Source organism: Periplaneta americana, chromosome 8 (genome assembly GCF_040183065.1).
Source record: "Periplaneta americana isolate PAMFEO1 chromosome 8, P.americana_PAMFEO1_priV1, whole genome shotgun sequence".
Taxonomy (NCBI): domain Eukaryota; kingdom Metazoa; phylum Arthropoda; class Insecta; order Blattodea; family Blattidae; genus Periplaneta; species Periplaneta americana.
This window is the reverse complement of record NC_091124.1, coordinates 33,480,735-33,493,679: the sequence shown is the minus strand read 5'-3', so window position 1 is coordinate 33,493,679 and position 12,945 is coordinate 33,480,735. Positions and strand designations below refer to the sequence as shown.

At 32.3% G+C, this 12,945-nt stretch overlaps 1 protein-coding gene across 1 annotated transcript in view; it reads left to right on the top strand.

Moving 5' to 3' along the window:
* Nucleotides 1-12,945, top strand: part of Fas2 (fasciclin 2) — a 128,025-nt gene that overhangs the window by 102,668 nt on the left and 12,412 nt on the right. The window contains exons 13-14 of the mRNA XM_069832095.1: nucleotides 2,564-2,765; nucleotides 11,601-11,663. Coding sequence (XP_069688196.1) covers nucleotides 2,564-2,765; nucleotides 11,601-11,663 — 265 coding nt within the window. The remainder of the gene's footprint in view (nucleotides 1-2,563; nucleotides 2,766-11,600; nucleotides 11,664-12,945) is intronic.

The window sequence follows — 12,945 nt, the reverse complement described above, 5'->3', positions numbered from 1 at the left end:
CTAAAGAAAGTCTGTTTTCACTAGGATCTCAAACTGAAAGTCTTGCTGAATTATATTATTTTCTCTGTGTTTATATAACTAAAAAACTGGGAAAGCCACTGGCATAGCTCTGTTGGCTAAGGCGCTTGCCTGCCGATCCGAAGTTGCGTTCGGGCGCGGGTTCGATTCCCACTTGGGCTGATTGCCTGGTTGGGTTTTTTCCGAGGTTTTCCCCAACCGTAAGGCAAATGTTAGGTAATCTATGGTGAATTCTCGGCCTCATCTCACCAAATACCATCTCGCTATCATCAATTCCATCGACGCTAAATAACCTCATAGTTGATACAGTGTCGTTAAATAACCAAGTAAAAAAAAAAGGGAAGTTAGATATATTAAGAAAATTTTCTAACAGCAGTGTGACCTCCATCATTTGCTACAAAATGTACTGGAATTGATCTTGTGTATGAGCATATGAGATTTCCTACCACACTTCAGATGATGGCATTCTTATCTGTACAGAATAATTGCTTGCTCATTCTTTCAGAATTTTCTCATTGCTTTATTTTCTGTTTGGAATACATTTTATACATGCTTGAATATCTTCTGCTAATGACATGGTAAAATAAATTTTTAGCTATATATGGAAAAATACAGTAATTCATTTAATTAATTTTCCGGCTGATATTGTTACTTTAATGGTAACTGAAATTGTGCGGTCATCTAATAATACTTTTTAATAAATTTACAATCACATTTGTCCTTGAATAGATTTGCAGTACTTTTTACAGTAACTAGAGAGTTCAACAACGAGCTTATTGCTCTTAGTCCACCATTGTCATTTTATCTTACTTAAAAACGCAGTTACAAATTTCTCTTATATATTGCCATTGATTTCCATGCAATTTTTTCAGTTATTTAACTTGTCTTCATTTTCATAATTTAAAAAAATTGTATTAATTGTTATTTTTGTTCAGCACTGAAGCCCTTTCCTTTCTTCGAACCAGTATAATCAAAGAAATTGATTGAAAAGTAATTATAATATTGTTATTTTTGTTTCTCAGTTTTATAGAATTTAACATTATTTTGTAAATATGAACAATCTGATGCTCAATTTTTAAAGATAGCCTACATGTTTCCAAAGTTACTACTATTTAAGAACCAAGAATAAAGAAACGGTTATTTCTATTCTTAAAACACCAATATTTCAAATTATTTGAACAGTATGTTCTCGAAACTAGTTGTAGAAAACTCGTCCGTTGGCAGTGGTTGAAAATTTACAGAATGTCGTTTCATTGAGGTCATAAATTTCAGCCAGACTGTAGGCGCATTTGCCTCCTGATCGGTCCCCATTTGGGCTGATTATCTGGTGTTAGATTTTTCCGAGGTTTTTCCCAACTATAAGGCGAATCTTCAGCCTCGTCTCGCCAATGCCATATCTCTATCATCAATTCCACAGACTCGTTAAATAAACAACTAAAAACATAGTAATACCTTTCAGTTACATTTTTTAACCTATTAGTTCTTCTTCTTTATATCCCTTCATGTGTTGTGTACATATATTGCCTGTAGCAAAACACATTTGTTCATTTCAATATTTCTTTGGACGTCTACACTTTTTTTATCAATTTATCCATAGTTTTTAAACGTTTCTGGTAGCTTTTAAATTCTTATTCACAGTACATAATCTTTATATTCTTTCAGGTTTTCATTTCAGATTTAAATATTCTTAAATCTTCCCGAATAGCTTTTAATTTTGCATTGACAGTATATGAAATATCTTTTTATTTTTATATTCATTTACATTATCATTTAAAAATTCATAAATTTTAAAATACTCTTTAATATGTCTCTTTTCTTATACTCCTTTTTTTCTCACACTTCCTAAAAACATAAATTTCGTATATTTTGATTCTGATTTTGGCTATTTCGTTCAAATTTAATACTTGCAGCTTTGATACGGACATTACCTTGCAAAATTTCGAAACAATAGTTTTTTCGGGGATTGTAACACAATTTGCACGATTTTATTACACATTTATAATATTCATTCAATTTATAATTTTAAAGTTAAAAATTTTAAAATATTTTAAAAGCTTAAGTTTCTTTTGTTTTCTCTCCTTCATTCATTATAATTATTTGTTTCAATTTAATAGCTTTGATACGGACATTATCGTGCAAAACTTTAAAACATTAGTTTTTTTTCGAGGCTTGTAACAACATTTATACAATTACATTTTCTTTCTCAATTTCTCTAGCTCATTTAAGTTACCTATATAGTACGATGAAGTACAGTATGGTTACTTTAAATTTATTGAACGTACAGTATATAATAATATAGATTCATTCCTTTTGCTGGAAAATTGAGCAATGTAGAAAACTCTCATTCAAGCACTAATTGTACACTGTTCATATTTTTCACCTGAAGGACTAGTGAGTAGTACGCATGGTGATGGTGCAGCTAATGCATGTTTTTATTAACAAGCACTAGACCAAAAAGTAACACATTGCAATCAGTCTGCAGGTGGTAGGTTTTGCTCAGGGTACAATTTTGTATCTACTTTGACTGCTTTTTAACTTTGAACAGGGGCAGATACGCCTGTCTCTGCGTCAGAGGGGCCTGCGTTGAGTTCTGGTGCTATTGTCAGTATAGTGGTGGCATCACTGTTCATAATCCTCATCTTCATTGACCTGTCATGTTATCTGGTGAATCGAACCGGGCTCCTGATGGTGATCTGTGAGAAGACACGAGGAAGTAAGACAAGCGATGAAGATGCTAAACTTGGCAGGTGAGCGTGGACAATATGATATTAATATTCTTAATATTGTTCCTGTTTAATCAAGTAAGGTATCTTCAGATCTATTTATATAATATAACTTGTTATATTTTTTAAAAGTGTTTGTTATGGTACTTGGTTTTGAATGTGTTGCAGAGAATTTGTTGAGGAAGTAGCCTGTACAAATGCTTCAATTTTTTTTTCAAGTAATAGTACCGGTTTATTGAAAATGAATGCTTCACTAATAAAAACGAACTACGAAAGTGGAAGAAAGATTTTAAAATTTAATTCCACATGGATAAACATTACGCCAATTTTACTACCAAAAAAAAAATAAGAAAAACGAAAAGAAAGAAATTCTGTAGAAACAGAAGAAGATACCGGTAGTGTAGCCATACAACTGCTGTAATACATTGCCAATTTATTTCAGTACAGTTCTTTTCTCTAGACTCAACATGGGCTCAAACCCAGTTGAGAATGATGAACTTTTAAGCTATATATATATATATATATATATATATATATATATATATATATATATATATATATATATATATATAAGTTAAATTCTTGGTTAGACTCCTAGAAAAAATGTTATAAAAGTGCTTGACTGTACATTTGTCTTAAGAACCCCATACACACAAAGATTTATCTGTACAGACTTACCTCCTAAACTTACAGTTGACCAAGAGTTCATAAGAGATCATTGAAATCAATTGAAATGCTGTTCCTTCATGGATCTATATTCATTTATTCTCCATTTCCTATTGTCATTCTTTGCTTTTAATTTTTCATAAGCGTAGAAATGGTTCATACATTTCTATAAATTCTAATAGAAATGCGTGAGAACAGTTTCTCAAATCTTTACTTAAATAGCTTGACGCCATTTCGCTACAAAAACAAAACAACAACGAATCGACTATATGTTTGCAGTAGTATCACAGTCTAGTATATACAGTCACGAAGTTTGAGTTTATGAGGGTACTAGGAACAATAGACTGTGCAGGTACTATTTCGCATTGTCAGTGATGAGGCGATAGTAGCGAACCTAGTGGTTAGCAACTATCTATGGATGCATATTTACTACGTATTGAGCTTCGTGAGTGTATATATTAGACTGTGGTAGTATTGTTTGTGCTTAAGTTTACTTTTTCTCCTGCTTAATTTGAAGAGCTCTACAGTCGGAAAAATTCAAGCAGCCGTTGAACTCTGGAGACTTACCTCCAGGCCAAAGTCTTAATACTTTTCGCCTATATATGACATTTGCATTTGGATTTAGGTTTGTACTTGCATGTATGGGGGACATTTACAAGCTATTAGAATTCAAATTGAAATTGTTTCCTTTGAAAATTCGAATTACTATAAGTATTACAGTATAACATTAGTTTTTTGTGACAGGAATTTGAAGGGAAATAATGACTACCGGTACTTTGAATTATCCAGCTTCAAATTAACCAGTCGCCCTTGTATTATGGAAAGTATTGAGGTCACTGTATTTTCATTTTGATGGGAAATAATACATCAACTTGAAGCAATTGTACTTGCTACAAAGATGATTTTCTTGGCTGTACATGTCAAGCTGTTGCAACTGCATCAAGCATTGCACATGCTTAATTTTATTGTTACTATTGTTTGTGTTATTATCTTTCTCATTGTGACCCCTAACACAATCACTGCAGATTAGTTGTATCCAAACTTTGTGATCAAACGAAACATATCCAGATGATAGATATTAACCTCTTCTTCAGTTCATTTCCTAAATTTACACACAAACAGGACTAAGATTTCCAATTGTCCAAGACGAATTATTAAATCACACTTGTTTCGTACAGCGTTTAATTTTAGGACTCATGTTTATTAGATTTTTTTTTCCTTGTTTTGATGAATACTACCCCCTCTAATAATCTTAATTTTTTTTTAATGAAACTTGTTTCATACAGTGTTTAATTTTAGGAGCCATGCTTATTAGATTTGTTTTCTTGTTTTGATGAATACTACCCCCTCTAATAATATTGATTTTTTTTCTGGAAATCACATTGGAATTGAGTAGTACAAGAAATTTCATGTCTTACCACTGTCATATTGCTTTAATTTAATAAAAATGATTAAATCCAATAAATTTATTATACAGCTTTAAAAAAGAGCTTAGTAAACAATTGAAATTTCATAAAAAATCAAACTGTATATTTCCATTGGATGACCTGTCTGTTTATCAAATCTGACACTCACACTTTGATATATGACTGATGCTCGATATTACGCGATATTGATCATGCAGGAGAAATATACCACTACATGATCCAGAAAAACCGAAGATTAATGACATTTCAACAGTAATTCAATTTAATGTTATTAAATAGTTAAGGACTATGAAGCTCCACTATACATAAATGCAGATTTTACATACACAATAATTCAATTTTTATTAGTCTGTGATATAGAGGAAAACTTAATAAGAGATACCAGTAATATTGTGTATGTTTAAAATCACAAAGTTTGGCTACACTTATCTTGGTTACAGTATGTTGATGTGTCTGTATTCCATTGCATCATCCAGTGCTTGGGTTGCAAACTCTTGTAAGTGAAGACATGAATGAGTTGAGAATATAAAAGGGAAGAGAAGGTTCTTGTGATGTTCAAGGATAGTACCGGTATGTGCATTACTGTGCAGTACCTCCAGTCTGAATGTACCACACACAAGTACGTAATATGGGCTATTACCTATATGACTTCCAAGTAGAAGACACTAGGCACTTTGAGATCGATGATTTTGGTAATTATGTTCTGCATTGAAATTAATTACGTAAAAGTACAGCAAAGCCTAACTGTACAATGCTTTAAGGTTGCCGAACTATTGACATTGAAAATTTGTTAATATGCCGCTTGTTTAGTTGATCAGTTTCGTCAAAGAGCTTCATTAGCTCAGAACTTCATGCTGGATTATTTTTGGCAAGATCCCGAATTCGGACTTGTATTTATTTATTTATTTATTTATTTAATTAGTTAAGACTTACTTAATTATTTATTTATTTATTTGTCTGTCTAGCTATCTGTCTGTATCTATCTATCTATCTATCTATCTATCTATCTATCTATCTATCTATCTATCTATCTATCTATCTATCTATCTATCTATCTATCTATCTATCTATCTATCTATCTATCTATCTATCTATCTATCTATCTATCTATCTATCTATCTATCTATCTATCGATCCATCCATCCATCCATCCATCCATCCATCCATATCTGTCTATCCATCCATCCATCCATCCATCTATATCTGTCTATCCATCCATCTATCTATCTATCTATCTATCTATCTATCTATCTATCTATCTATCTATCTATCTATCTATCTATCTATCTATCTATCTATCTATCTATCTATCTATCTATCTATCTATCTATCTATCTATCTATCTATCTATTTTTGGTGAGATCCGTAGTTCGAGACTGGTATTTATTTATTTATTTATTTATTTATTTATTTATTTATTTATTTATTTATTTATTTATTTATTTATTTATTTATTTACTTATTTATTTATTCATTCTTCATTTATTCATTTACTTATTTATTCATTCTTCATTTATTCATTTATTTATTTACTTAGTTACTTAATTACTTACTCATTTACTTAGTTACATACTTAATTAGTTACTTATGTATTTACTTAGTTACTTAATTATTCAGTTACTTATTTAATTAGTTGGTTATCTATCTATCTATCTATCTATCTATCTATCTATCTATCTATCTATCTATCTATCTATCTATCTATCTATCTATCTATCTATCTATCTATCTATCTATCTATCTATCTATCTATCTATCTATCTATCTATCTATCTATCTATCTATCTATCTACCTACCTACCTACCTACCTACCTACCTACCCACCCACCCACCCACCCACCCACCTACCTACCTACCTATTATTTCATGATTCGCATATATTTACTTTCAGATTCTCGAATAGTTCATTCACGTAAAATATACATTTTCCTAAACTACCAATGTCTGATTATGATATAACAGAAACAATTATGGCATTTGCAATACAATGTCAATATTTCCAATCCTCTGAACTGAAAAATATTAGATTACATTCACATTTTGGCAAGGAATGCTGTAACCTAACAATGTGAATGATTTACATTTATGTCTTCACATTATAAGAGTCTGATTGCATAATGATCTGCACATCATCTGACATGCTTCCACTGCACATTCAGGTAAATACTAAGGTCACCCATTTTCAGAAAAATGTGTTCAACTTTATCCATTCCATATATTCCCTTCTAACACACAGTTTTTTATTCCAAAAATAGAATTAGTTAACAGTGTTAGTTAATGTACGGTATATGGTTTAAAGAAATGTTTTAAATGTTAGATAATTTTTATGTGTAGCAGGGTTGGGATTAATAAAGGTAATGGTATTTTGAACTGGTAATGATTATGCAAGCAGTTATCAATTTATTGGCAGTATGATTTAGTGTCTAGTCATTAGAATTAGAGCTCGTTTATCCAATGGGTTCATTATGTTTTGGTACTCTGCCCCGGATTTATGATGAGAAACAGTTGGTGCCTACAGAGAGTTAATGAATTATTGACTTTTTGATTTGTGTTATGAAACAAAACAACGATATTAATTTGTCTAGCTAGCAGGTTAAAGACGCAAGGGGGGCAGTAATTACTATGGAAATGTTAACAAGCACTTACAACCCATTTATGAGTAATTGTATCACAGATGCAAAATTATATATTTTAAACACAAAATTATCGTGTATGGGTAACTTATAATTCCTTACAAAAATTGTCAAAAATCACTTAAGATAAACCAGCATGGTATGCAGTCCCACAACAGAAAATGTGTTTGCTCTTATTCAAGGCTCGCTCAGGCGCAAAATTAAGCATAACCATTTTTTATTGAAATTTTCAACAAATGAATGTCAAGAATGGGAACTCCCTTCTTCCCCCGAATTAAGACCCAACCCTGCTTTATAGAAATGGGTTGTTTTTGTTTAGGTTGTTTAGTGAATGTAACATAACTGCATAAAGCATGTTCCCAATGCACTTCCAAAATAACATTTTTACCTATAGCCACTTCTTCAGTTACATAATGCATTATATTTTGAACTGGATTTGCCAGTTCTTTTAATTTTGAAGTAAACCAGAATTTTCATGTATTCTTATACATTAAATCCACTATTTTGCACCATTTTTAATTATCACATTCAAAATAATTAATTGCATTTATTTAATACCTGAATTACAAATGTAAGTGAAACCATTCTTGAAAAGAAATAACTAAACAGTATTATTTGGAAAACATTTTATGTTTCTTTCTCGTGTTAAATTTTACATGTTAACGAGATAATGTAAAATTTAACACGAGAAAGACACATAATACTTTTCCGAAGTGATACATTGTTAAAAGTTGTGTAATCAAGATGTCTAATATTATTTGATTTAATGTTAAAAAATGCTGTTTTAAAACCAAACTAACTATATTTCACTGTACAATTGAGCTACGCAGTTAAATTGTATCATAAGGACATTTATCAAAATGATTAGCTTCTTAAGTTAACTTAATGGTGCAGATCACAGAACCTGTTCTGTGCATTGATAACTTTCAAGGCTTTCAACGTTAGCGCCTGTTTTCCTAGTATGAGTCATAGTTGAGTTAATCAGTTTCAATTCTCAATACCTCATGTATAAATTAGTCCATTCCTACAAAACTACAAGGATTACTTGAACTGATTTCATCTTTTGAGCGGTAAATTTTTCATTGATTAAAGTTCACGTTAACACTTTGTTAAAAACATAAAATTTACTCTGTCACACGTTAAAAGTGTTAAAATTGTTTAAAAAGGTGTTTACCTTCGACAGACGGCCCGTTTCGACGCTATTTGTCGTCGTCTTCAGTGTCTCTTGAACCACTCAAGAGACACTGAAGACGACGACAAATAGCGTCGAAACGGGCCGTCTGTCGAAGGTAAACACCTTTTTAAACAATTTTAACACTTTTAACGTGTGACAATGTAAATTTTATGTGGTAAATTTTTGTTTATAAATATCTGCACGAATTCTCTGATGTTAGTGGCTGGTCAAAATGTTACTTTGATTCATCTCATTGTTCAGACCTGGATGATACAGCTGACCTTGGTCTAGTGGTGGTCGTTAGAAGAAGTTAACGGTTTATAATAATTTAATTTTTCAAAATCACTTTTTAATTCAGAAAATACAGGCATTCTCTGAATCAGTCATTTATGGTGAAACTCGGGAAGAAGAAAAATAACAGTTTCATTACATGATAACTGTTGCCATCTATCTGTTTGTGAATAATAAAATATATTATTCATTTAATGATAAAGTTATTCTTGCTTTCATTTACAATGGAACTTCGATTATTGTCATTAATTTGTTCCGAAAATAAAACCTAGCAACATATAAACACCTTTCTTTTAGCTAAAAAAAACTTTCTAAAATGCTAAAAGTGTTACAATTTTTAAAAAGGTACTAGTAATGTACCTTTGTGACAGAGGGGTCCCGTTTCGACACCGGTGTGTTCAGTGTCCTTAGAACTACTCATGTTTTATCGTCTTTCTTTTAGGTTGTAACTTTGAACAAAATTATGTATTAGAAGAAACATCAGCCCATAACATTAATACATTAATTTAATTTGATAAAAAAAGTATTAAATTCATTTTATTCCTGATGTAACTTTAAAAGAAAACTTAACAAATACTAGAAAAGTCAATAAACACCAAATCTCGTGGTTTAATAGCATGCAATGTTTGCTTACGATTTTGACATTTAAATTAAAAAGCTGTCACGTTCTTGATGCATACTTTAAAAGGATAGGGGACCTACAAAATGATGTAATCACATGCAGAAAAAAATCTCATAACCAAATAAAAGATTAACACAAAATAAAACGAACATTGTTTCCAAATGTCGTTAATAACTATAAATTTCAGTTTTTCAATAATCACTTGTCAAGAATTTGAATCCCCCGTGATTCACATTATTACAAAACGCTCGGATGCGTGATTGTATGCTCTATATTATGCGAATGTTAGTCATCCAGGAGAAATGTGGGCTACCAGATCTGGAAAAAACGATTAGTAAAACTTCGATGATAATGGAATTTAATGGTATGATTTAGCCGAAAATGATGGTAATTGAAGTTCCACTGTATTTAATCATTACGCACAACATTCAAGCCTTCAATGAAAAATTTTGAGTTTCCAATCACGTATCAAGACATAATATCTGCATTGTTTTAGAACTACTTTCAGGATGCATCATCAGGGTAATATAGCCCAAATCCTGAAGATTTCCTATTGTCCTGGGCCCGTTAGACTATAGTGAAATTAAAGTGATTGATTTGTGACATTTGAAGGTGCCAAGGGTTTCCATGGCAACATCCCTTTCTCCATCTTTGTGGCCAATAAAACGCTATCACTCTCTCTTCTCTTCACCTACAATCTATAGAAGGACAGTGTCTTATTGGCCACAAAGAGAAGGGAAGGGATATTGCCATTGGAGGCCTTCAAATGTCACAAGTCGATTACCTATTTCTTTAATTTCACTGTAAACAACTTTTCAATTCTGTGGTGATATTACTCTGATGATGAGATCTTTTAAACAGTTCGAAACATTGTAGATAGCAAGTTTCAAAATACAACTAGAAACCCATAAGTCTCAAAATCTCAGGCCATGTCCCAATGCTCAAGTCTATACTACACACTAGTGACTAGCAACTAGGTGACTTGTAAACTACACACTAGGAAGCTTTGGACATGTATGCTTGAATGACGGCCTTCTTCATAAACTATTTTTCTTAAAACTATGACATCACGCACCAGCACTGAATTAAGAAGGCAGTGTCCTAATGCAGTTTCATTACGAGTTATGTTGAAAAGATAATGGCCTAAATTATTACAATATTTAAAAAAAGTAAAGGAGGTGCCAGAGTACCAATGTCAATGTTGAAGATTAACGTATTGTTCTACATTTTATTTCCAAAGCATCTTCAGATTTCATAGCTCCAATTGCTGATGGTTTAGTGTACAAGTCATCAATCAATCAAGCATTTTCATTTGGTAGCTACTACGGACTTAACTGCTATGTAACATGTAACTTTGGATCATGGCATGGCTAACGAGAAAGACAGGCTTATGGTGCGACATCACATAGTCATAACATGGCCAGCACTTAACACGTTTATATGTAAATACACGTTTAGCATGGGTTTAATATAGCAATTCATTTGTTTTTTAGAACTTTGAACATGTATTTATATTAGGAGATTGTTAAGATGGCCATGATTAGACCATGATAACCACGTGACTCCAATTGGTGCTGAAGCCTGTCTTTCTCGTTAGCCATGGATCATGACTTCTGACGTCATATCCGGCTATTTAGTCAACTATTAAGTTCACTTCAGCCGTAAACGTAGCTTTGGGACATGGCTCAGAATATAATAAAATTATAGTCATTAGCTTGTTATTTTATTTCTTTATTTATTTACATATTCAGTTATTTCTTTATTCACTTATTTATATTTATTTGCTCTTTTGTTTCATCCATTCACATAATTTAATTTTTATTTTGTAACATTGAATAATAAAAAACTTCCAACACAATTTTATATTTTGTTTTCTATACTTTTATGCAATTGAAAATGTCGTTCTGTTAAAAGATGATAGTCTAGTGATATCTGGAGCAAGGTCAGTGACTGTGTGTTTGTCAATTAACCCGGAGTACATGTTGTGTTTTCTTGGATCTCTCATGAAGCTTATACAGTTGGCGCTTCCCCCTCCCATATTGCAGCAATAAGGACTCAACTGGGCCAGGCTTGAGCATGGAGAAGTTCTCCGAGACTAAAGTGCCCATGTAAGACGTGAACCAATAACAAGAATTGGGTGCCTTGCTTGTTTTGGTTATTTTCCAGCTTGGTGTGTGTGCATGGGCATGGTGCAGGATAAGAAACATGACACCAGCAAATATGACATGAAAATATTTAATTTATACTTCCAGATGTTTTTCTTTTACCGAACATTGTGATGTTTATTTTGCATTTTATCATTTCCATTATCTTACACTACACACTTTCAGATTACAGAATATCACCTGTGTCTCCTTTTATCAGCTGAAACTTACATAATGTTATTTAGCAAGCAGGGCTGTGGAGATTGTACTCCCTACTTAACATCCGTGCTTCTATGGATATTTGTCCATTTTAAAGCTCACATCACATCAGGTTGAAATCCTTTTTTTTTTTTAAAGTTTGTACATGACAAATAAGTAATCTACAGGATCTATCTACCAGTACAAACTGTATACACAAAAATAATTAAATTTAAAGAAAAATTAAATCCATGGCACAACTGTTCATGAAGAGACAAGACCGGCTGCTGGCCTGACGTCGACATACCTCAGCAGAGGTGAACGATCATCCACCTAGAACAGAGGGTGGCACGATAATCCCCTTAACCGTCACAGCTGGTTTTTTGAAACCGGATTATGTTACCTATCATAAGAAGTCGAGTTTAAATTATCGTTATTAATCACTCTTTGAAGTTTCTCATTACACTTTGCAACATTTCAACTGTGATGTTTGAAATTTCTTCACAAATTGCTGTCTTCAATGTTCAATGTTTCGTGGTTTGTTTGCGTATACCTTACTTTTTAGATACTTCCATAAAAGGAAATTGGGGGATCGTGCAGGCCAGGGAATGCCTCTTTTCTCGATATGACATGATTCCCAAACAAATTTCGCATTTCCGACAATGCTGTTATACTGTCTTTATTCAGTATTCATTGTACGCTAGGGCGGCTCATGTTAAGTGCTAGAGCATGTCTCCGGACTGAATATATTGGACTGGGCACTAAAGCAACTCAATCAGTCTCAATATTTTCAGGAGTACGAACAGTTTTTTCTTTACGTGGACATTTCTTCTTTAATGCTGAGTCTGTTTCTTCTAAATTACAAACTCTGGTTTTAATTGCATGTGAAGAGGGCATAGGATCATGATGACAGAGTCGATAGTGGTGGCAAAACTCTCTAGGAGCAGCTTCTGCGCATTGACCATTTAGATAACAAGATTTTACAGCAAATCCTCTTTGTTCACCAGTCCAATGCTCCACGTTTAATAAATTACAACAATCAGGCTCA